This window comes from Aphelocoma coerulescens, chromosome 5, assembly GCF_041296385.1.
Source record: "Aphelocoma coerulescens isolate FSJ_1873_10779 chromosome 5, UR_Acoe_1.0, whole genome shotgun sequence".
Taxonomy (NCBI): Eukaryota; Metazoa; Chordata; class Aves; order Passeriformes; family Corvidae; genus Aphelocoma; species Aphelocoma coerulescens.
Window position 1 is genome coordinate 44,259,231 of NC_091019.1, and position 26,017 is coordinate 44,285,247.

The window sequence follows — 26,017 nt, forward strand, 5'->3', positions numbered from 1 at the left end:
GAGGCTGCCAGTTTTCCCTAAGTGGGGGTCTGAGTCTGTTCCACACCAGCAATAAAGTCCTCTGCAAATCTGAGCTAGCTTCTATTCAGCAAGCCACTTCTTCAGACAATCCTGAAGCTCCCGCAGCTACTTTCATCATCCTCCAAGAGGACTGCAGGGAAATCTATATCCTTACATTTCTTCACCTACTGCTGTAAAAGCAGCACTATCTTATCTCAAGGCAACCTCACACTTCAGCTACTGGAGCACAAGAAAGCTCCAAACAGCTGTTCCTTCTGGTAAGAGATGAGATTTCTAAAATTAATCAGAAAATTGCATGAGTTTACAGGCCTTTAGTATTATGTTAGCACAAATCCCTAAAATAAAGGGCAGGTATGGGCCAACACACTCACAGCTTAGCAGAGAATTGCCTCAAGAGAGTGAGAAGAATTTGGTTTAGGCCATGCAGAGTCACTCCCCCCAAAACCACCTAAACTCACTCTGGCCTTCATGTACCTCAGAGAAAACTCGGGAGCAATCTTAGGCCAATTCCAGTTTCTCCATCACTTATACAGTGCAAGAGCTCCTCTTCCTTTGTCTGTATTCATTGCAGCTTTATACCAAGGTAGAGAGGCTTGGCTCTCAGCCTCACTCCCCACTTCCAACCCTGTGTGCAACTGCCCACGCCTCAACATACTTTGCAGCAAGCCATCCCTGCAGAAGGGTAGCTGGAAACAGCTGATAGGGAATTTTGGGTGAACTTCAGCTACAGCTGTTTTGTTTTACTGCAAAGAAGTTATAGCAAATTATGTCTAAAAATGAACATGTTCATGCAGTAACACCTCCTCTCCTACAATCAAGTTTCATGCTCTGGAAAGCAAAGATTAGTGTCTCTCACGCATTTAATGAAAAAACCAAAGAGTTTAAGAGGAAGATGCTAGATCTTAGATTCTGCACTGTACAGCTGATGCCAAGACAGGCTGAGGTTCTGGTCGGCTTAGCTGTTTCCCATAAGTGTTTCCCCTTTATAGGTCCTGTAATCACACATTCAAACTCCTTCTGTGCTCACGTGCCAGGTCAGTCAGACACAAGATGGTAGTAGAACAGCCCAAACCATACAAAATGTAGTAATTCACCACAGGAACCAGGAGTTACAGCTTGGTTCAACTAACCATAACACTATGAAAGTAAAAACAGATCTTATCCAAACCAAGCATCATTTCCCCATTTTCTCATTTAGGTATCTGAAGAAATTCATTCTCTGTAGTTCCACAACTGAGGCAAAGCAACTAGAGCAGAGGAACTGAATGCACAAAAATCTATTTTCCCAAGCAGCACATCACAATACACCTCAGGTCAAGTGGCTGTGTATAGAATCAAGGATCCAAAGACATCAGGCAACTCTGCTATTGCTGAATATACAAGCTGGGGCATGTAGGATTCCAGCATGAAGTGCATGGGCACGATTCCTCTCAGAGCCCCAACTCCATGCCAAGTGTTAGGATAAAGTAGAAGCTGTGGAGTGAGCAACAGGGCACTGTCACCAGTCCAAGACATCATAAGAAACTGGAGATCAGGATGGACAATGTGAGCAGCCAGATGATATCATGCATTCTGTAAAGAGAGGCTGAAACTTTAGAACTTACTTCATGCTAAAGTAATCCAGCATGCTGAGCTCTCTCCTTCACACCCAAACAGTTTCTGAAAACTCCAGGCTCAACTTGGCCCCCTTCTTACGAACTGCATGTAAAGGCATGTCCACATGGCTTGCTGTGCATCGTTTTGCTCATGCCAGATTTGCTGGCAAAGTCACCCACCTTTTAGTACCCTGGGCCCAACTCCAGCAGCTTTAGACTCACAATCTCTGCAATTTTCAGGGGACACTGGAACTTCAGTTTCTGTACTCATAATGTCACCACTGCTTTATGTAACCTCCCTCATCTGCATCCAGCATAAGACAATTTTGTTGCCACAGGAGCTTCTAAGTAATACCATGACCCAACACAGTATTAGAGGCAATCCCTAAAAATCACATGTACCACTCACTCTCTTCTTTAGTCAGTGCTTATGGCCTGAAAGCCAGAATCAACACTAGATGCTGGCTTCCCATGTGAGAACATCCACATAATTATATGGTGGAACACACATAACCAGCCAGTGCTCTGCTGGCTGAAGACAGGCTAAATCTTGTACAGCCCAGGAAACAGTGTTTCATCATTTTACAGGCAGAAATGCTAATAGACACAGAATCATGTTGCAGGATCATCTCAAGTTTTAAAGTTAAGATTTTAATCCTTAAGGTGTAGAGGACTCAAAAGCCCCCTCTTCTCCTGGCTTCACCTAATCCTCTTGACAGTACAGTGAAGCACGAGCCCTACAAGTACCTGAAGCTCAAAGAGTCAGGTAATACACAATGAGATGGAAAAGTGATTGCACCAACTGCATTATTAATTTACATTAAAGTCCTTAAAATTCTTTCTAGCATTACTAGATGCTTCACAGCATTTTCCAGCCTACTTGCAGTGAGGCCTCACAGTGCCCTGCAAGCCCAGAGTCGTGCCTCTTCCCAAAAGTTCACAGGTCCTGGCTTCAGTCAGTCATCCTGAAAAGCTGCAGGTGTAGAACCACACCCTCCCCCCCTGCAGCAGACCTCTGTTAGACATCTGAAGACCTGGAGAGGTCCCTCACCCACAGACAGCACCAGTCTGATTCCCTCTGTAAAGCCCAGAAAGAATGCTGAGCTGAGAAAGCAGCATTTTTAAAATATTTATTTATTATACAAACTATTTACAAAATCAGCTACTACAACCACAGGCTTCCAAATTTTGGCTGAACTCTGCCAGAAATTCACCAGAGGGAAGTAGGATTTGACCTGTATCATCCACAGCTCCTGGTTTCTATAAACATGCAACATGGCCTGCAGGTGCAGGCTGAAGCCAGGCCCCCTGCACCTCAAAGCAGCTTTAGGAAACACAGAACCTGTCTAAGATGATATCAGGATCCTAAGGATTTCTACAGAAGAGTTTCTATTAAGTGGCAATAAATAAGGAGTAAAAAAGAAAAGTAACGAGCCTCTGCCAGAAGTAACATACAGTACAGGTGACCAAAGCACATCCCCACTGCCAGCACTAAGGGCAGCATTAAAAGTGACTGTACTGGGAAAGGGTGTAAAGCTAGAGACAAGTTTAGAAATATTGTGGTGGAACTCAGGAACATGGGGGCAGCCTAGGGGCCTGTGCAAACAGAAGGGATGGGTTTAGTTGACTGAGAGTACCCATCCTACTTCTGACTGCACTTGCGTTAAGAAGAAAGTCCTTGGCATCTTCACAGCTGCTGGGAAGTGTTGGGTGCTGGCTGCAATGAAATGAGAAGCATTTAGGAGCTCTTTCCAGCAGAAGAAGTCCACTCAGTGGTCAGCTACCTCATGTCAGAATAAAAAAAGGCCAGCTCAAGAGAAGAAGGGAGGAGATTCCTGAGGGAGATGTCACTGTCAGAGCTGGCCCATAGCTACAGGGCTGAAAACATCCTTAACCAGGTGAGGCTACAATATGGAAAAAACATCAAGCTATGCCTCCCAACAAACTGGAGTTAAGCTGAGCACCACCACTTCCTCTCAGTCCCTGGAGAAAGCACTGAAGCGGTGGCATGGTGAACACAGGAGCTGTAACTGTACTGACCATGGAAGCCACCTGCTGTATAAATAAAATGGTACCGTAGTCTCCACCCAGAGAAGGTCAAAACCTTGCAGAATGCAGCCTGCACTAAAAATGGGAGAACAGCCACTACTAATGTGATCTGTCAGAGCACAACAGTGGCAACTATCAAGCTGGCAGCCTCGCAGCACCTCAGTGCCAGTGAGGGAATGAATTCACAAGGCAAAGAAATCCCCCTGAGTAGTCTCAATGTTCAGCTGACTGCTTTTTGGCACCAAAATGGCTTATTTTTTTTTCTGTACAGAAGTAACACACTCAGCCCAAGAATGACTAAGATGCTGCCTTAAAAACATTTTATAGATGTAGAATATTTCCCACAAATTCCCAGTCAATTCAACTAAGCTATACTTGAAAAGCACACACAGTAAACTTAAAATATCCATACTGTGCTCAAGTCTGACCGGATCAGCTTGAGGACAGCAGAAGGGGACTGAAGAGGATGATGTGACATTTTATCCAATACAGTCTTCTAAAATTAGCTCAGGGATGCCAGTCTGAGAATCCATTCTGGAAGAAATCCAGCAATTCCATAATCCAGTGAAAGCTTACATTGCAGGTAGAAGCAACACATTTCTCCCACTTTGACTCCTGCAGGCCTTTGACTTGAACTAAGGGACTGTAGAACGCGAAGGTCTTGAATTTTGCTTCACTGAAGAACTCATCAAGATTCCCAGGTTCCCCTTCCCTGTATTTCCCTGGGAAGGGCTGAATGGATTGCCAACTACAACAGACTGTAAGCTTACTTCTCATTCTGGTCTACCCACTCCTTTCCCCATGAGCCAGACAATGGTGGGTGCAGGCTGTTGAGTGACCACTTAAGTGAAATTCTAGCTAGCAATTTGTGCTGGAAAGCCAACAGCACTTAATGGAACATGTAGAAAGGAAAAATGAAGAAAGATGGTAAGAAGATTGGAAGGGCTGAAATCTAGCTGCTCTCCAGACACCAGCAACTCTCTGGACACTCTGCCTGAAATGCAGTAGAGAAAGAGAAGCCTCAGGCTGCTGCATGGTAGAGGTAGAAGCCAAGATCCTGTGGGATGCTGGGGCGGAGGTACCACGTTCTGCCCAGTACCATCATCCCAACAACGAACGCAAGCCCAGTGCGCACTGTAGCTGCTTATTGATCTGTCACTGTTACTACATAACATACATACCCTGAAGGTGAATGTGGGCTAGGCATTGGTGCTCAGCATTGAGGAATCACACTCATGCCCATACTCTCTCTCCTGAGGAAGGGAAAAGAAAGCAAGGGCATGGAACAGCTTCCTGTGCAACATCAACTGTCAGAAACATTCACTGGAGGAGAAACTCCTCTTCCAGTTCATTTGCAGAGGCTAATTACCAGCCACTGCTGGAGAAGGGCGCTTCTGCGGCTGGACCCTGGCGGAGGTAGTACAGGATCACTGTCAGGACCAGCACTTGTGCTCCAATGAGATTGTTTTCCTCTTTGGGTTACTCCCTCCAGTGGATACTGCCCTTTTTTCTCTGGGGCACAGGCAACAGCAGCATCCAGACCAAGATGGAGAAGGAGAATCAGAAACCCTTCTGGGACAGGTGCTGAAAGAATGGACAACTCTATTCTCCTCACGAGTCATAGTGAGATGAGATATCAAGGAGCATCACTGGGGGAGTTAAGCCAAGATAAAGGAAGCTACTAAGACTTCCTATGAGCCAAGGCTTCCAGCAGAGCTCCATGCTGGTCTTCCGTCTTCCTCCTAGAGAGCTACGGTAAAGGCAGCTCAGCAGATCTCCTGCACCTCAGTGTAACTTCTGCTTATGAACTTCATCTTCTCACAGAAGGATGGGTGTACAGGGTGCATGGAAATCAAGTGCAATATCTCCTTGACAAATGCACCAGTCCTTTTGCTGTTTCACATTGAACCAAGGGGAGAACAAGGAAAAGGGAAAAGATGAGCTCTTGATGACATATTTGGGATACAGAAAGGCCACACGACATCTTCTGGATGACAAATTCCTTTACATGGAGTCTTTGCTCTGCCTCCACTGCCCAAGTGAAGGGAAGGAGAACAAGCAGAGGATTGAACCTGGGTCTTGCCACAAAGAGCCAAGAGGTTAAATGGTCTCCTGGGAAGGGGAAATCACAGCATGCCAAATCCCTCACAACCCTCACTGATAGCTAGCTGCAGCATCTTGTGCACTTCTTCATAGGAGTCATAAGTAGGGAGGCACAGCTGGTTAAAACTGTAAAACAAAAGAAAAATTCCATTCAGAATCAGGTCTGAGAGGGAACCATCCCCATCAGCTGCCTTTAGATGGATTGATACAAGCATCACACATATTACATGACGTACACTGTTTGCCCACCACAACTAGTTGGTGTCATTCCCAAAAGCACAATAAAGTCCTGCCACCCCGAGATACTTGCCAAGTGTGAGCTGTTGGCAAAGTACTGTGAGTTGGAGCTGCAATGATCTGGAAAGATGGACAGAGTGCAGCAAACCCTCCTGGGGGCAGCTGGGAGGAACCAGTAGTGAACTGCAAAAGCCTGGCCAGCTCTTCCTGCGTGAAACTGGAGACCACGGTCCAAAACCACCTCATGACCTGTTACAAACCAGGAAAGGTAAAGAGAGGTCAGCCAGGAAAATCAAGCAAGCATATTAGCAACTTGCAAGAAGATCAGTCAATTGCCCTCACAAGCAAGTGTTCTATTAACAGTAAGATTGATTTGTTTTACCAGGGTGACACATAGAGGCAAGTATGACATAGTTTCTAATCTAAGTTAAGAGAGGTCCCACGCTACTGTCTCCCACCAATCCTTTCCCATAACGCAGAAAGGCTTGTTCTGCTTCTACTCTCCCCAGAGAGATTTTATTTTTAGAAGCACCTGCATAGGCAATGAAAACGCACTTCCTTCTTGCACTGTTATTTTTTTGGCTTTTCACATCATCTGGTACTTCTGCAGGAAAGTGGAACCATCCCAGTGTTTACAAATTGAAAATACAAGTTTCTATCTCTTTTCATCTTGGGTGTTCTGGCAGCTTCCATTATTTTTCTACATAAAGCTGCTACTATTCCCATACCCCTCTCACCGGGAAATGCAGAAAGGGATGAGAACCATTAGGGGCTACAAACTTAGGCTACTACATCAGTAGTCTTTACCATAGCACTGAACTCAAAACATTGCATGTGGGCTGCAAACATGTTTTTCAAGCATCTCTTGGTATATCTAAGTATATCACCATGAACATCTTCAGTAGCAGTAATCCACACCAACTCCTCCTGACTCCCTGCTGAACTGTTCTTAATTAGTGCTGTGTTGGATTTTTCTGAAGAGACCACTGCTGACAATTTTTACTTGCTGGTATCTGATTAAACATCACCTCTAGTCAGCCAGGCTGAAGGGATCTCTCTAGGGGGAAACATTATTTCACAAGGTGTGCAGTCCTACCTGACCCCTGAATTTTTCAGTTTGTCCTTCTGAAAACCTAAATTCCAACCAAGAAATCTGTCTTCTGCTGTATTTGGGATAACTGGTTTCAACAAGCAGGAAGGAGAAACCCTTTCATTTACCTTCTCACGGAAGTGCCAAGATCCTCCTACCACTACAGCATGTGCCTTGAAGTCACAGACACTGATATCTCCAGTACCACACATAAGCAGCTGAAAGGCAAGAGACTGCAGTCAGGAAGTGAGGAGCCCAGGAAACAAGGCAACAGCTACTGTGCAAATTACAGATGTCTAAAGTGCTTAGAGAAGAAACATTTTGGCTCTTTCCCAGATCCAGAAAGCACTTCATTTGTCAGAGAGGAGGGGAAGTAAAGGTAGAGCTGCTTAGGGAGACAGCGATTACCTCAAGCTCATTCTCATCAAAAATAGCCAGGAGGTTCTCAGGAACTAATTCATTAAGACCTGGAAGAGAAGAGAAGAGCATCATGTGCTATGTCCTGGGACATAAAGGAAGAGAGGAGCAGGGAGCAGGCAGCATGTTACCTTTCAGGAAGTGATCCACCTCCTCTCTAACCTGATTCGCCAGCCTGTACTGTGCAAGCAGATTTAAGTACAGGATTTTGTTTTCATTGGTCACTGGTACTTGAGCCCCTCCTGCCACCAGTTCTACCACCTGAAAAGAGAACACTTGACCTGAGTGTGACTGGCAGCATTCCCCAAACCTGAACTCCCAACCACAAAAAAACGAAGCAAGGAGTTACTTCCCAGAGTAAGCTCAATTTTCTGGGGCATAGCAGAGTTCTCAGTCCCCACTGCTGCACACAGTAGGGGTTAAACTATCCCACCTTCAGGAACTGCCTCCCTCACCTTCTCCAGCTGTCCCGTTTTGCTATACTTCTCTTCAGCAAAGACCAGATCCATCTCACTCACATCATTGTTCAGTATGAAGCACACCTTGGATTTATAGAATTCTGGGTCATCCGTTTCAAAATACTGTGTGAAAGAATAAGAAAGCAGGGACATAGAGGGAATAACAAAAAAAACCCTTATATTGTTAGCCAGAATTCTGTGTCTGCTACTACACCAACATTCAACTCTCCCCAAACTAACACAGGCTTCAGACAGGGCTGGGAAAGTTTACCTTGTAATGCATACGAAGTCCTATGATCTGAGCCAGGAAGGACCGAGTGAAGCGAGCTCGAACCAGCTGTTTGTAAGCACCTCCTAGAGATGATTCATAAAGACACTTTCCTACTAGGCGGCCCGCAAATTCATATACTTTGAGTCGTAAATATGTGGGACGCCCTGGGTTTGGATGCACCTGCAAAGAAGCAGCAAAATGAAATATCCAAGTACCAGACTGACTAGCACAAATAGCAAATACGGGACCATTTCAAGTTCCTACATCTCTCAAGCTGGCCAAGGAGCTTTAGTGTAATGTCCTCAAAGCCAAGCTATAGAAATAAAATGCCTAAGCCCGCCTAGGAAGACCATGAATGTTTCACATGCACAGGCAAGAAGCTGTATGAGAGCAGAAATGGATTCTGAAATATTTAGACCCAACAAAACCTCTAAACACTTTGATGTCACCTCCTCTTGCCCAGAAATCCAGCCCTCTCTGCTGGCTTGCCACCCTCTACTGCTCATCTGGACAGTTCTTTGAGACTTCAATGGGTTAAGATCATTAAGCAAAGCTTTGAGAAAGCCACTGGAAGTGACTATGAAGGCAAGCTAAAGCGTGAGTAAGGTAGCACACCACTTAACAGCAGCATTGTTTAACCATCAATGGCCACATTTCTGTGCATTCAGCACAGGAACTACAGACTCACCAAGGCCTGGTTGTTATCACTAAAGCGGGTAAACAGTTGATTGGTGGTATCAAATAATGCCTTACAAATGAGCTCAAACCACTCTCTGCGTGGACCTCCCCAGTCCAGAGCTACAAAATAAAACAAGCTTGGTCATCCATGGGTCATCAGTTCAAGAGTTTCATACATGCTGCTCAGTATTACTCAACACAAGAATTCATCACAATGAACAGCTCTGTAGCAATGTGGCAGTAGACAGGGACTGCAGAACTATAGGTTCTTCTCCCAAACATAGTCCTAGTTGGTTTTTTGGTTTGTTTGGGGTTTTTTTAGGGCTAGAGGGGCAGGGTTTACATAACGCTTCAGGTCCCTATATGAAATAGGTATAGAATAGCACCAGTAGGATAAATCACTAACATCTGTGAGAAAATCAGTGGGCTGGAAAGCCACAGAAGGACAGACATACCACAAGAAACCAGAATTTCAGACTAAAACTACTCCACTATCATTCCTTTTGCTTCCTCTGCATATATATTCACAGGATAACTCACCTTCTTCATCCTGAAAAATCACTTCAAAGTTTTTGCTCCAGTCAGAAACAGAAAAATTTCGTGTTGCTTTAAAAGACTGAAAAATAGAAAAAGAAAACAGCAGCAACCATTACTGCTTGGCATCCCATAACCAATATGCAGTCCTGTACATGTGAATGGGCAAACACAAAACCCCAATAGTCTAGCACTCTAAAGTACAAAAGTGAAAATTACAAATACCTAAGGTCTAATTCTTATTTGTCCAAAGCCACAGAAGCCAATTCCTCATTTTCTGTTATGAGAAACATTATCCACACAAAATACACCTCATCCTAAAACCAGTGTGAGGTCTTAGCACAGAAATATCACTCTCAAGGCTGCAGTACAGTATTGTTTAAAGTATTAAAATGCCTGTGGGAAGGAGCAATTTCTGTAAAGCACTTTCAGCCCACGAATTAGATTTAAAATAGGAATGTTTCAAAGAGCACTACAAAATAGCTTGAAGAGAATTACTAAGTTCATACTTACAGCAAGTCACGATGCAAAAAAGTAACAAAATACCCCAAGTGTCTAAAATTTCCTGTGCCCTGATTCTGGACTCCAATTAGAGAAATTTAAGAAGCTACATGGCAGTCTTCAGTCATACAGGTAGTTTTGGCTTAGTTTAACCTCAAGTAGGTTACAGCATCATGCTACTCACACCTCTGGACTAAACACATTGGTCACATTCATTGTACCTATCAACCTTGGTCACTAGAGATTATATTTATTATTATTATGGCACTGGATTTGTCTTACTAGACTGTAACACCAATGCTCAAGACGGCACAGGAATTTCCAAAATAATAGGAAAAATTAGTAATGGAAATACTGTTTAGAGATGAAGTAATTTTTCCAAGCTATTAACTGAAACATAGTCTCATAAACACTGCAAGCTGGTACATGCAGAAAATATTCCAAAACACAGATTTATTGCATGTAAATCAAGGGAAATCCTAGCCACTCCTGTTTTCCTCAGAAACGTTCTTTCCATCTTTGTAACATTACTGTTGTGAGATACACATGGAAACAATAAGTCAGGATAACTGCCTCCCCAGCATACACAGTATTTAGAATGTAATTTAAGAACTGTATTATATGAATGACTAAGTTCTGTTTTGGAAACACAACAGTTCAGGTCAGAAATGATGAAGATTTTACCAAAGGACTCTACAGAATATTTTGTCATCACTCTGAACCACTACTAGTAGCCTGTTGATGCAAGAGTTTCATGCATGCAGCTCAGGAACATCTGACTTGATATCTTATCTTGCTAAATGGCTCTGTGCCAGAAAAACAGTAGATAAAGACTCGGGAGCTCTATGTTCTGCTCCCAAATCTAGTCCAGGTAGACAGTCTCTCTCCAGGCCTCGAGTTCCAATGTAAAGTAGGGACAGAGTAACATCAGAAGATTTCCTGCTTTTACAGGCTATGAATCCATTTACAGAATCACAGAATCATTCAAGCTGAAAAAGACCTCTAGGATCATCAATTCTAAACTTTGACTGATCCCTACCTTGTCAACTAGACCATGGCACTAAATGCTACATCCAGGCGTTTCTTGAACACTTCCAAGGATGGTGACTCCACAACCTCCCTGAGCAGTCCTTTCCAATGTTTAACTTCTTCCATGAAGAAATTGCTCACCGTGTTCAATGTGAACCTTCTCTGATGCAGCTCGATTTAATTTACCCTAGACATCTCTCAGGACTTAATCTACTCTGTGATAAGCTCTTTGCCTTAACTATTTAAGAAATTGATCAGACCTTGCAGCCCCAGGGAAGGAATACATCATTCCACATAACAACACACCAGAACACAGAGGAGGTAGTTAGGTTGATTTTTTTTTTCTTTTTCCCATCTCAAGCTGCCTGCTGGCATCTGCCTTGAAACAGAGGGACTAACCATTTTTAGCATGGCTGCCCTAGCACATTCCAGTTTGGATTTCTTTAGGCACTGAGCAGAATAAAAAGGATGGAGGAAGCACTGGGCTTAAGTAAAATGACTCAGACACTCACCGACTCCAGCAGACAGTGACGGCTGACCTTCAGTGTGACCTTCGAATGAGGTCTTTTCATATGCACCTGACGTAGCTCTCGCTGAAAGAAGTTCACTTTGTCTTGGAAGGTTTCAGAGCCTCCTGAGAAGAGTGACAATTTGGGTGAGGCCTGAGCTGTCAGCACCTCAGACATATACAGAGCATTCCTAAGATTAACTGCACAGATCAGCTTTACAGCCCAAAAGTGCATTTACTACAGCAAGGTTTGGAGACAGAACTCTCAAGGTAGTTTTGCAATTAGTCTTGCTGGTTTTCATACTCACAGGTGCACTTTCAAAGAGCCTGACAGAGAAGCCAAACTGAAAAGGAACAGCTGCTGTGATGAAGTACATTCACTGGAAGCACCAACAGGAATAGAGCATGATACTCCAGGAACCAAAGTTCTCATCAGAAGTTATTCAGTGCTGGCAATCTTTATTCCCCAGGGAAACTAGCAGGCTCAAGCACTAACTTCCTGACTACTGTACCCACCTCACTGTCCCTTTACCTATGTTTTTATGCAGAGAGCGAATGAAAGTGGCTGCCAAGATGTTCCTCTCCTTGCAGCTCAGCTCCACAGGGGGTTGGATCCCATCATCCACCACCAGTGTCAGTAATTTGTGCACAGGATCAGGACCAAGGTATGAAAACTAGCAGCAAAAAGATGCAAGAAAGGGTAAACCCATCATGCAGAAGGCACAGTATGTTCAGTAGACAGAGCAACACCACCTGTGCTCTTAAGACTTTCTCTGCTCACTCATGTGTATGTAGTTAACAGGAAAACTATTTCTAGCATCCAGACTCCAGTTAGGAGGCTGCTTTAAACTTCACACACAAGTCTAAGGGTTTCAATGGACACAATCACAGCATTTTAGCAAGGTTATGAGGAAAATAGTCAAGAAATATGCAAAGGAATCAAGATTTTTGCCTAGCATTGGGACAAAAGGCAGGAAAGGGTGATAAGACTGGCTCTTAGTCACAATTAACAAAACTTAGGCACTGAGAGGGAATTCCAGAGCAGAAATTTATGCCACACAATGTTGTTCTGTGTGCAGAAGCCCTTCTCTCCAAAAGGAAAAAATAGACTGTGATTCACAAGGATGACAAGCTATCAACATAGAGGTGCAGTGACAGGTACATGGAAAGAGGCTCACCTTTGTGCCAGGACACACTCTAAAGGTGAAAAGGCGCCATGGAATGATCTTCAGGTAAAATTCTTTCACTGAGAATTGCTGAGTAACCAAAAGGAAAAGAAAATGTTAAATGTCACAGATCTGTTAAGGGTTGTCCCCTGTCCCTGAAACACATTAGGCAGAGGACACATCCATGAGGCTAGACCTCCCTTCAACCCCAGGAACAGGTTTCTGTAGCATTTGGCACAATACATGAGAACCTTTAAAGCTCCACAGAACGTAAGCACTTGTCAGCAAGACTTCACTGCGTGCATTTATGACGCATGTGGGATGCCAGCGCGACACAGATTTTATAGCAGTAAGCTATTGTGTTCAGTAGAACGTCACCAGTCTAACTGGAAAGTAATCTTAAGTACACTTGAGAAGCTGAATTCAGGACAAGATTGTAATGCACTGACAAAAAGGTTTCAGTAAAAGTCACACCAATGGACTACTGCTATTACTCCCTAATTTTCACAACCATTTCAAGCATCTTTTAAAAAGAACTTGCAATTGCTAAATCCATGAGATTTGCAGAAATTTATTCTCAGTGTATTTCTTCCAGAACAAACTACTTACTGTGCAACTCCTGCCTTCTGAAGAGCAAGTGAAAATGAAATTTTAGCATCTTTAGACAAAAGAAAACCATTTCCTGCACAAACCTGTCCTAGCTGCAATGATTGGAAAAACTGACAAGCAGTACTGGTCCAGAAACAAGCCAAATATGAACAGCAACTCCTTAAAAGAAATAGCAGCACAGTAACAGTTTTCTACTGTTTCTATTTCTATATAGAGAGACACCCAGGGATATAATTATGCAATCCTAAGAATCACATTAACAACTTTGGCACCTAAAGGGAGCTTCTAACAGTACCCACTTGTGGTGATCTGCTTTACCAGGTAATGCAATACAAAAGAGTACAGACGTCCAAAACAATACATCAAGGATGAAAGGATGCTGAGCTCCCAAGGACACAGCACTCAAAATCACTTCTTAGAGCCATGTGCAGCACAGATTTAGAAATCTCCAGCAGCTCCCTCCATCCTATAACTGTTTCACAGTCCTCTTTCTCCCTTTGGCAGGAAAGAAATTCCTGGATTAGTCTTTCACTTTGATATTTATCACTGCATTTTTCAGAACACATTTTAATAGATAGATGAACAAAATGATTTTGAATTCATTAGTAAATTTAGAGGAATTTTCTTTCTAGTTTCTGAACGCTTTTAAGCAATAATAATGGAAAATAGTTACTGTTAACATACTCTTATAGTAAGAGAATCCTCAATGTCTCCTGTTTCTTCTACTTACAAATTTACGCTTAGTTCTCTGACCATTTTTTCCCTTTTCTTTTGAGCAAAACATTCCAGAAACAGAACAGAGACATCAAATCTGAGAAGGTGAGATTCTCTTAAATTGAAATTTACAGGTATCAGAAACTGAGAATAGGAATTGCAGGTCTGACCTGACAAAAGCAAAGGAAAGGCAAACAGAATATCTACTGAACAATCAGCAAGAAAGTTTCCAGTAGGCTTTGGATCAGTCCTAGAAAGAACCTAAAATCCAAAAACACAACCCTAAAACTTCAAGTTCTAAAACGCCATCCTAAAACTTCCAAGGCTCATTTTAACATTATTCTCAGTCACGAGTTCCATGTTTGCCCCAAGCAAACCTTTTTTTAACCAAATCTGAGGCACCTGAATGAGCTAAGATATAGAGAACAAGGAAGCTCTTCAGTTACAGCATACTTTAAACATGCACTCAAGTGTGGTAACTTTATATCTACCTTAGGTGACACATAGCAGTACACTTTTTTAGGCTTCTTCACTTTCTCGGGGGTCTGGCTGTCAGAAGGAGAATCTTCATCTTCATCCTCAATTGCAGTAGAAGGACGGCGCTGGGAGGAGCTCAGATGCACCGGTGGAAGTTGCCACTGAGTGTTCGTATAACTAGGAGCATCGTAAAGGTAAGCTTCAAAATAAATACTGACACCTGAGGTGGACACATTGCGTTCTACAATGTTCTTTTCATTCTCTGAGGGAAATAGATATAAAAGAGTGGTGTAAATCCTAATGGAGACAAGAGTGAAAAAGAATGCACAGGCCACCACCAAATCAGTGATTATGACTTTAAAGAAAAGGATCCAAAGGAAAACCTGGTCAAGTGAAACTTTGATAAAGAGAACCCAGGAGTGGGATGAAAAGATTTCAAGACAGTAATTTGTCTGTTAGTGACTGGTTGAAGAAAAAAGGCATACAGAACCTCTCTCTCAGAGCACCAGCCTGAAGGCATAGCCACTTAACACTGAAGTCTGGCTCTCTCCTGAAGAAACCAGGAATTATAGCATTGTAAAAAAAAAAAACCTCACATAGGTTACATGCAGTGTTCTTCATCCATACAACTTAACACACAATACATGACTGGCTCAGATGCCAACTACTAGCAAGCAATAAAAATTGCCTAATTTCAGAGGTAAACCTCCTGAAATAGGGAAAAAACACTTGTTTTTGTCTGCTGATGGAGCAGAGAGTATCAGCCCTCAGAGATCTCCCCTGTTAGAAGCAAATTAATTTACCTCAGCATTTTTAAATGAATAGGCTTTCCTTCAGCATGGCCAGCCTGCAGGGAAGCCACAAATAGCTCTGCTACATGAGTGTGCAAAGCACATTGCAAGAGAGCACCTGGAGAATGAATACTGAGTAGGTCTTGACTCACCACTTAGAACAATGATGTCAAAATCACCATTGCTTATGGGCTGGTTCTGGTAGGAGATGCAGGCATGGAAACAACCCCTAGAGTGCAAGGTGAGTCGGAAGAACACCTCACAAGTCTGCCGATTGGACACCACAGACTTCTCAAACACCACATCAGAACTCTCTTCTTCTTGAGGGCCCAGCTAAACAGAAAACAAATTAATAAAAGGAGCTCTCCAGCTCACCTGAAGTCAAGCAGCCAGGGTTGAGGTTGCACTCACCTCATGGATGGAGAGGCTGTAATTGTGCTCATCTATCAGGGACACGGAATTGCTGGTGGGATTGTCATACTCATCTCTGGGAGCTATCTGCAGAGTGTGCTGCTGCCCACAGGTCAGCACCAGAGTGGAGAAATGACAGACAATTTTGGTTTTGGAGGGAACCACCATTCCTGAAGCAGACAACAATAATTTAGAGTCAAACAAATTCCAAGGTGAAGCTTTAAAAAGCAAAAGAAAAGCAACTAGGGACACAATACCCTTGAAAATGGATCAAATCTAAACACATTCTATACCCCTGTATTAAAAAAGCAAAGTATCTGAGGACTGAAGTATATGGTGTAGTGCACAGCATATGCCTTGGATCAGAGGTTAATACTAATAAAGCAAACCCAGTTACTAGTCCTCTAAAGAATGCTTTTCCACCATTCTAACTTTCTGCTCAGGAACTTGCTCCCACTGTTCATACAAAATATAAGCTAGCTGACACCTAAGAAAACCTGCAAATGCAGCTTACCAAACAAACTTTATTGAGGTTAAACCTGAGCTTCTTCTTTCTGAAGGGATATTTTAGCAAGCTTTGTATCTATTCACAAAGCAATGAATAGAGGTCCTTTCGATAACAACATGTACACAAGACATAAAAGGTGCCAACTGGGGTCAAAAAAACAAAAGTAGAAAAAAACCAAATTTTAGATGGATAAAAAGGAAACGTTTTTACAAAAGTGTGCAATCAAAGGTATCAACTTCTCCAGAAGCTTACAAGAATAGAGTATTCAGAAAAAGAAGAGGCAAATTATGACAGTATTTCCAATTCAGATACAAGTAACTCAATACCTTCACAAAAGGTTCTTTCTGACTACTAGATGCATTATGAAGAAATTACTACAAAATGGAGAACATGACAGAAGTGGATAGGGATTTTAAGTAGCACTAATGACTTATTCTGTAAAGCAGTTTCTGTTTTGTTATGTACTGGTAGTCACAAGTGTGTTTTACTCATGGGTCTGTTGCTGGAATCTACACATGGCAGGAGGAAAATGGTGAAGGGTAACCCCTTCCCTGTCACCTACCTATTTTAGCTGGAAACACATTTACCTAAGGGCCTCCAATACTGCCATATCTACTTTGAATCATTACAGGGCCACTTAGATCTTACCTGGCTGGAACACCTTGTAGTAGGGACTGTAGGCCACATTCAAGCCACCGAGTTTTACAGTGATCTCGTATCTCCCAGCCCTGCGCACAGTGAAAGCCACTTTCACCACATTGGAATTGGGCTCTTGAAGAACTTCCTGGGTTACAGGAATATCAATTGCTAACTCCACATGGCAGATGTGAACTCGCAGCCCCACAGGCCTGTGAGCAGGGAAGGGTTGCCCGTTTTTATAGAATAACTGCATGGGAAACACAGAAGTCCAGGTCAGCAAAAACATACAGTGCACAGAGGAAGAGAAAACAAGTTGCCTTAGGGAAGGGCAAGTACCTCAGCTCAGCAAAGGAAAAATAACTAACAGACAGCTCTGTCACGCATACAGTGTTCTCCAAAACGAACAGGGACAAGTGGGCATTGAACAGCCCCGTTCTCTTTTGTGCTGGGGTTCAAATGCATGCCCTGAAAAGAACATGCCTCTAGGCATTTCCTGTCTGCACTCGTAGTGCAAGTGGAAATCATGAAAACCTATTAGCAAAAGGAAAAGAGTAAAGCCATACCCTTTCAGAGAAACAAGCAGATCTTGTTCATTTGTACAGCTAAGCTCTGAAAAAACTCTTACAAATTTGATACAGAAAACAGTGTGATGAAGATGCTGACCTAAGGAGCTGACCCAGCCTTTACTACTAAGAAGCATCATAATGAAAACAACATGTTAGATAAAATCACAGGCAGATCAATCACAGAAGTGATCTCCTGGACAATTTCAGAAGGTAACATACTTCAACTACTACTTCCTTACAAGGAAAGAATTACACCTTGAAACTCTATATGCATGGCTCTTCAAGAGCCAGCAGCTTGTTGGCCAGAGCCTGCCTGCCATCTGCAATCAGCCTGCAGTCAGAAGAAAGTTACTATTCTTCCCTGTTTCTAAGTAAGGGAGGGTGTGGGGCCTGAAGTCGTTTGCATCTTGACTGACATCAGGAGAAACTAGTGAATGCAAAGCTACTGTTGATGAATAAAGGGCTAAGCAAATGGGACACAAGCATGAAGGGGAAGGGCACATTGCTGGAGCTGCATGAGTGTCAGTAAGGTGAAGGAAATAAATTCAAATAGCAGGAACAGAACAAGTCCCTTTCCCCTCAGCTTTTTTCACTGCCTGCCCTGGAGTTAGAACTCTTCACTCACCATCAAGCAGAGGGGTTTTCTTCACCTTCCCAAGAGGGACGGATATGGCAAACTAGATGAACATTTCTTTTTATTTTGATACCCTCTTGGATGGGAAGGTGGGATAGAAAGATGGGCACATAAGCCCAGCAAAACCTGCTCAAACTTTCTGCACGTAGTTCCAAACTCTCCGTGTTCACTCATTTCCCCTAGACTTGGCCTTTTGGGATTAGAGGGAAACAAGAATCCCTGCAGGTTTTTCCAGGTCTGACAGAATAACAGTCCATTTTACAGTAATGGGGAGCAGTCATGAAGCTTTACAGCTCTTGGGTTGGTAAAATGCCCATTCCCACACCCTCAACTTCAGCTGCACAACCGAAAGATAGCACCAAAAAAGCAAAAGGTTTGCTGAAGGCAAGGCTCAGCCTACCCACTTCCTAGTAAAGGAAGAAGTAGTCAGGACAAGCCTGATCTCCTCTGGCTCTTCAGAGGATTCTGAAGACAGGAGATTAGATTTTAAGAAGTGCAAACCTCAAATACGCCCTTTCAGAGTTTTGCAACACATTAACAGAGCAGAAGGCATACACAGATAGCTTTCCTACTCCTCAGTTACATCTGGCTTAGCCCCAACAAAAAAATATTTGAAGAGCCCATCCCTAACTCAGACCTCTGTTCCTGCCCACAAAGCTGCATGGAAACAAAAATATTGCCTTACATGCACTCGGAAGGCCATGCTATGGCCCACCTCATAGGGGTCCTTCCAATCCCAGGAGATTTTGCAGGACCGGGGATCCAGATAGTTGCCTCGCACGTAGTCATAAATAGTTCGCTCCCCTCGGCGCTCCCGGTCCTCATGCTGAAGGAAGCTGACTATACGTGCGGCAAGCTCAAAGAGGAACTTAATGGTGAAGAAGAAAGCTACAACAGATACTGTGATCCCACCTGCAGCAAGGAGAGAACAAAGGGTGGTTGCAGCAGCCAAGGTGGCTGAGTCAGGCTCTAAAATCCCCTCTGTATCAGCCCAAGATGCCTTTTCATTAATGATATTCTACTCAAATGCAAATTAGGTATTTAAGGCAGATGCTGTTGTGTGAACATTTATGGTTTGTGTTATGATACAAGTAAGGTTAGAAAATATCAAGTCTCTTAAAACTCTGCAAATGACTTCAAACAAAGGAAATAGTTAAAGGTGGTAGAGAGTCTCAAGTAAGGCTTGCAGACATCCCAACAGAGACATGGAATTCCCTTCAAGTTGCAAGTTAGAACTACAGAGATTCCTGTAAGGGAAACAGTCAGATAACCACACAGCTCCTGCACATCACATTAAGGCTGGATTAAGAAGCATCACAGAGGCGACAGCCCTCCACTAGTCCTTGAAAGAAAAAGTAAGGGGATGGATTAGGAATTTGGTCAATGAAAGGACTTTAGGAACAAGAAGAATGGTCGAGAGGCAAGTCTGCCAGGTGGAGGGCACAGTGTGGGGTGACAGTAACTTCATGTTTGTTAGGTAAACTCTAAACTAAAATTAAATCAAAGGCTTTCAAGAAACCCTTCTAAAGCCTATGGAGAGGTCAACAAATACAGTGGCAGCCTTTCCTTCACTTACCAATAATGTAAAACATCAGGTCCCTTCGGTGAGACAGACAGCCGAGGATCACAGCTGCATCTAGAACACAGAATAGGCCAAGTCCAGTCCAGTGACTCTTCCTCACACACACTAGCCTAAATTTAATCTATGATTCCTCAGAAAAAATGCCTATTGATCATTTTTCCTCTTCTCCAAGGACATTCCTAAAGCATTATTCCATAAGATTGAAATATATGAACAGCACAACATGCTACAATTAACAGTTCTTCCTTCGTCACGGATTCCCATTCAGATTCAGGGATCTATAAGAGGGACAACATATCATCGCTCTGAAAACAGTGAGAGCAGGCTCTGGGTACTGCAGGAAGGAGATACTTTTTGCAGGATCACCAACTTCAACAACAGTGGCCAAAGCCATTCATCCAAACTGTCACACCTACTTGCAAGTCACAAAGTTAACTTCTACCCTGATACAAAAGCACACTATAGAGCCACCACCAAAATGGACAGAAGCTGACCCTTAACCAACAACCTTAGAAGAAAAAGCTATGGAATAAAAGTTGCAGACAAGACCATCCCCATTTGTTCAGAACAAACAAAACCCTTCTAGGGCAGGTTCAATCTATTTTTTGCCCTGTAAGTCTACTACAGAACATACGAATGCAACTGGAAAAGAGTCCATTTGCATTTTCCTACTCAATTTTGCGGAGTGGAGTATCTCTGCTGAAACTCTTACTGATCAACACAAAAGCTAAAACCTTCTGTCTGTACACCATTAAGTTTAGAGCAATTTTTAGAGACACCAGTCTAGACTCAAGTTTTCACTGAGGGGACTGCTAAACAAACATGTAGTAAAAATACCACACCCAGAAAAACAACATGCTGTTTGGTTGATAAGACATAGCTGACAGATGGAACAAGAGCAGCAGCAAGGAACACGTGTGACAATTTGACAAAGGATTTGGCATACAGTAATGCATACAATATAGCTCACCATGGCACCATTCAGTTAGTGAGAAGCTACATTGTGCATTCAAGCTGCCTTTTTTTTTTAAAACAAACACAAAAGGGGAGTTATTCATCAGTCATCCCGACAGCAGCAGTAACGGACATCAGCATGCAGAAAGCTTAAACAAGGTATTTCCCCCCAACAATAGCCATGACTTTCCAGCCCAGCAAATCCCCTTTGCTGGCCTCAGCACATAGTCCAGCCCTCCAACCAAAGAGCAATCACATACCTTTACACAAGTGCCCATGTTCTAAAAGCCAAAGAGAGGGTACCCATTCTTCAGCATCCTTCCACTTTGTGCCCAAATCTGGGACAAACATCAGCAAGAAGAGGCCATACAGAAGATCATCACAGAAAGAGTAATTCTTGGAACTTGCATCACAGAATCATTGCTGAAAGACAAGGACTTGAGCACAGCAGTTTCTTCCTCTTTGTGGAAAAAGGGTTGTCCTGCAGTGCTGTTTCCTTTAGCCTGCAGTTAGCTAGCTTTCCTGGAAAAGCAAAAAAAAAGGAGAGAAAAACGTTAGATCTCTCCATTATGGATAAATCTAGCAAGCAGAAACACATGAGAGGTGCAAGATGCAAGAGCATCACTAGACATCAAATCCATGAGAGGTGCTATAAAAGTATCACTCTTGATGAGGTGCAAGGCTTCATCATATCCTCAACCTCTATCTGTCACAATCTCATTTTGTTATACAACTCCCTAAACTAGCACGTTCAAGATGGAACAAAACACATCCTTGCCTCCATAGGTTTCACAGAGCAGCTAAGAACCTGCATGCTGTTTGTAAAGGAGTATTAAGGATGGAAGCATGAACTGATAGCCTAAGTGGAATACAGAGAGATTGTCTCAGCAGCCAGGGATCAGGTTAGAAAAGCTAAAGCCCTGATAGAACTAAACCTTGCCAGGGATATCAAGGGTGCCATGAAAACTTTCTATAGGTACATTGGTGATAAAGAAAGACTAGGGAAAACATGCACCCTCTCCAGAAGGAAACAGGAGACCTGGTTACCCGGGACAAAGAGAAGGCTGAGGTACTCAACAACTTTTTCCCCCTCAGTCTTCACCAGTGAGTGCTCCAGCCACACCAACCAAGTCACAGAAGACAAAGGCAGGGAATGAGAGAATGAAGAACTGCCCACTGTACTAGAAGCTCAGGGGGATTTTTTACAAGGGCATGTAGTAATAGGACAAAAAGAAGGACTTCAAACTGAAAGAGGGTAGGTTTAGATTAGATATAAGGAAGAAATACGAGTAGTGAGGAACCAGATCAGGTTGCCCAGAGAAGTTGTGGCTGCCCCATCCTTGGAAGTGTTCACAACCAAGTTGCATGGGACTTTGAACAACCTGTTCTAGTGGAAGGCATCCTTGCCCATGTCAGGGGAGTTGGAATTAGATGATATTTAAGGTCCCTTCCAAGCCAAACCATTCTATGATCAGGTAGCCCTTCAAGTCCTCATACCCAACAAAATTATATATTCTGTTCTCAAACCGATTTTGCCCAGATTTAAAGGGTTATTTATAGTCAAGCCTCAAAAAAGAAAAGAAAATAAGTTCTTCAGAATTCTTGGACCACAAAGCAAACTAGATTTTGGGTTTGGTACTGTTGTTTTAGGTATTCAGGAAATTGAGATCTTCATAAGGGATTTCAGCTTCAGCAGCACTATCCACTAAATTACAGTTTACTGTCAGGACTGAGATAAAAAAAATTAAAATTTAACAGCAAGGATTGACGCAGCCCACAAAAACCAGGACACATGCCAGAAGAAACACCACAGAGCCTACATAATTGGTATCTACTCATTCAGAGCACAGATTACATAAAGGAGTGAGAATTAAAAGAACAGAGTCAGGCTCACCAAGGCAGCTGTCTGTTAAGATAGTCACCTCTTCTGGGGATGTGATGTGCTCCTCCCACCTGCCAAGCCACCAGTTCAGCTGTCACTTGGTCCTTAGTCCCTCCTCCTCTGCCTTCCTCTTCAGATGGCTCTTATTTCCCTCCATGACAATAATCATACAGATCTGGCTGCCTTTACACACTTCTACTAACCTTTCTAATGCACATGAAAATCAACCGCTAAGCCTGTGCGGAGCTTTTTGGCTGCGCTGCAGAAAACAGCCAGACTCTCACCATCTTTTCTTCACCCACATCTCAAGGAAAGTCCCACCCACTCATCTATTTTCCTCCTTCCTCTACTTTTCCTCAGTGCAACAGTGTTGCAGTCCCCAGGGCACAAGTTCTCATTCTCCTCCTAGGTAAAGCATCAGGTTTCTAAACTCACAAATCTCTGTGTGTTAAGGACCACAGACCTGGCAATTTCCTTGGTATTTTAGTTATTTCACAGTACATATCCAAGATGTGTTACAAATGACTGGCTGAAACTCTGCTCCAGCTTGGCCTGGCTGTGGAAGGTGTGTGGTTACTCCCCACACAGCTGGGGAATTTCACAGGAACTTATCAATATTTAGGAATCCACACGGTCTCCCTCCAGCATCTTCCAGAACCTCTTCATGTCACAAAAAACCCACAAAGATGTCTCTGTGGGTTCAACTACTCAAGCTATTTCTGCTTCACTCCACAACTCCTTCCCTTCTGAGGTACACCACAGGTACACAGCCTCTCTCTCAAGCATAAAAAGAGAAAGATCCATCATTTAAACTACAGGGCTTTTAAAGTAAATTGGAACCTGAATCTCTTGATTTGGTTTGCACAATTTCTGAACTCGCTAGACAAAGGGAATCAGTTATCTCAGGTATATTAGTTAATCAGCACAGCAACTTGACATTTTATTATCCCTACATGATGTGGTAAACAAGACACCAACACAGGTGGTCACCAGAGATGAAGTGGCTGTTATACAGTCAACTTCCTTCTAGCTTACTCACTACCAGCAGCTTTAAGGGTGCTCATGCAGCTGGAATACACTGAGGTGAAGAACCCAGCTGCAAGTAGGTGGTATCCAAGATACATTGCCACTCAACAAAATGAAGATGTGAATTAAAACCGTATCTGTGCTAAGAACTCCTGGGTAACAATCTGGGAAACAAATTCTGAAAAGCAGCAATATAAGGGGCCATCACAGCTAGGCTGGAAAAAAAAGTGCTGAATTATCCAACAGGCTTTAGTAATCTTAATCCAAGGACAGAGCAAGCGATGGTCTCCTGCCACCTGCCGGGAAAATGGGGATTTGGGAAGCTTCACCTTGGTTTGACTCAAGGATAGACGGCATGGAATCATAAAATAAGCTGCATTAGTGCCATTGCTTCTCTCAAGTCAGCAAGGAAAGCAAGTTGTGATGGGAATACGTTTAGTTTGTGTTACTGCTGCTGTTGAAGCCAGAGGAACACAGTGCAGAGCTCCAGAAGGAAGCAAAGTGTAACCACACATACAAAAGGAACTGTAACACAGTAACACACGTTCATGTGGCTACAGCTACAAACCTAGCTAAGGGGCATGCCATACAGAACGGATGTACTGAGCTCCTAGGAAATCTGCTGTGCCTCTTAATTTTATTTGCACTGATAAATTGCCATTCTTCTCTTAACAACAAACCTTTAATTTTGTTTTAAAGCCTTTTTGCAGGTTAATACTACCTCATCTAATCAAAATAAGGGAACCATTTACATCTCTATGCAGAATCTCTCTCTATCCATGTGCACAAATGTCTACCACCAATGGCACATCTGTCTCATGCCATGCACAGATGACTATTCTCTAGGGAAAGAGACAGTATTATCTCACACTAAGTAAAGCATGCACAAACCAACAAACAGGAATGACCATGAGACCCTAACTTTAAAATACATTCACAGAAAACTGAAAAGCCAGTGCAAAAAGCACTAAGCAGGATCCAATATCAGCTGTCAAGGACAAAAACTGCATCAATGGTCAGTGTCTACAGAAAACAGTCATTCTCTGACTAGGGATGGAATTTATCATATGCATTTACATACAAGCCCTATAAAACAGTGGCAACAAGAAAACAAAAAACAAAAAAAAGAGACTTCTGTCAACTGCTTAAGTCTAAGGACTTTTCACTGCAAATGAACCACCAGCAGCACTGTCAGCTCCTCCTGTCCTCAAACACAGCAAGCCAGCCAGACGGCAACTTTCAGGCCAGTCTCATCTTGACACCAGCTCTGCTTCCTGAGCCAGGACAAAATTCAGCACCATGCCCTGCTGCACATCAGTGGGGAAAGTAGATCACCCCTTTCTTCCTCAATTATTTTGCTTCCCAAACCACGGAGGGAAACTTAAGCAGCATCATGTGAGCTCCACCAACTGCATTTCCTCAACCAACAGTTAAGCTAGGTATGATCACTCAGGCGGAAAGCTCAGCTGTGGTTTTCCTAATAAACACGGGTTTTCTTTCAGTCTAATTCTCTTCCTCATTGACAGAGCATCAGTCACAGTTCTACAGAGGTCACTACTTCAGGAAAAAACTCCTTAGTGGTTCTTCATTGGCTGCTTTTTCTGACCAGTACACCAGATAAAACCGGTTGTATTTGGAGGATAACAACAGCTACAAGATCTCACTAATCCCGGAAGCTTCCATGAGAAGGGCCTTGCTCTCTCCCTTCCCTGCACAGGGCACGAGAAACCAAGTGCCCCGGACCAGTCCAAGAACTTGGAGAACATTTCCTTTCATCTGTAGAAAAGACATTTTGGGTCAGACGACACCATTATGGCTGCAAAAAGTACAGCTAAAATTATGCTCATTCGCTAAGATTTCTGGTCACAAATACAGGTAAGAACTAACGATAATGATAACCCACTGCTTTTCATTAGGAAGCTCATGAGCCAGAGCGTGGCAAAACCAGCACTACATTAACTCTTAAAGAAACCAAAACAGTCCAGCAAGCTAAAGTGAGTGGGCTGAAGACCTCCGTAACATCCCAGCTCTGCTAAGCAGAGAAGAAGAGGGGGAAGGAGGGCGATTGGTGTGCTGCGGTTCCCCTTCCAGTCCGCACCAGCGGTGGGCTCGGCGGGGCCACCAATCCCCACGGCCTTTCCACAGGCGCCTGCTCGCTCCCACCTACCCAACATGCCCCGACACCCCCGCAGCGCCGCGCAGACGGCGAGGCCAAGCCGAATGAAAAGCCGGAGGCCGCCGCCGGGATGCAAGCCGGCCCTTCCCGCTCGCCGGGAGCCCCGGCGCCGCCCGCCCCCGCCGCGGCCTTCCCGGAGAGATCCCCGTCGCGGTCGTATCAGGCCCACCGCGGGTGCTCCGGGCCCGCAGCGGGGCCGTCATCCAGGGGGACGCCCGTCACGGCGGGGCGGCCGTGCTGCGGCTGCAGCTCCCTCGCCTGGGAGCCCGTTCCCCACACCGGAGCCCGAGGCAGCGGGGAGAGAAACGCCGGCACCGCCGTTACCGTGGTCTCCGACGGCGCCGCAAGCCCGCTGCTGCTGCCCGGCGCTGCCGCTGCTCGGCGCTGGCAG

The 26,017-nt window shown here is 43.7% G+C and overlaps 1 protein-coding gene across 3 annotated transcripts; it reads right to left on the reverse strand.

The window, feature by feature from the left end:
• Nucleotides 1–2,732: 2,732 nt before the first annotated feature.
• On the reverse strand, nt 2,733–26,015 carry AREL1 (apoptosis resistant E3 ubiquitin protein ligase 1). 3 transcript variants are annotated; one of them, XM_069017888.1, is made up of 20 exons: nt 25,951–26,015; nt 20,803–21,064; nt 19,583–19,642; nt 18,692–18,918; nt 16,816–17,053; nt 15,660–15,829; nt 15,401–15,581; nt 14,472–14,719; nt 12,670–12,747; nt 12,024–12,165; nt 11,496–11,617; nt 9,460–9,535; nt 8,930–9,039; nt 8,242–8,421; nt 7,968–8,093; nt 7,644–7,773; nt 7,504–7,562; nt 7,224–7,313; nt 6,079–6,254; nt 2,733–5,894 (listed from the first exon to the last, which is right to left on the reverse strand). In XM_069017888.1, exons 2-20 carry the CDS (start codon nt 20,891–20,893, stop codon nt 5,792–5,794), a joined length of 2,607 nt encoding a protein of 868 aa, XP_068873989.1. In that variant the 5' UTR covers nt 20,894–21,064; nt 25,951–26,015; the 3' UTR covers nt 2,733–5,791. The 3 variants fall into 3 exon arrangements, with proteins under 3 accessions (XP_068873989.1, XP_068873990.1, XP_068873991.1); XM_069017889.1 differs by lacking the exon at nt 25,951–26,015 and adding an exon at nt 25,618–25,920; XM_069017890.1 differs by lacking the exon at nt 19,583–19,642.
• Between the last annotated feature and the right edge of the window lie 2 nt (nt 26,016–26,017).

Coding starts and splice junctions, on each gene's coding strand:
- AREL1 (XM_069017888.1), bottom strand. CDS start 20,893: ATGTTTGTCCCAGATTTGGGCACAAAGTGGAAGGATGCTGAAGAATGG. Junction 11,618..12,023: donor CTCTCTGCATAAAAACATAG/GTAAAGGGACAG, acceptor CACTCTTCTCAG/GAGGCTCTGAAACCTTCCAA. Junction 8,422..8,929: donor GTGATAACAACCAGGCCTTG/GTGAGTCTGTAG, acceptor GCTTCTTTGCAG/GTGCATCCAAACCCAGGGCG.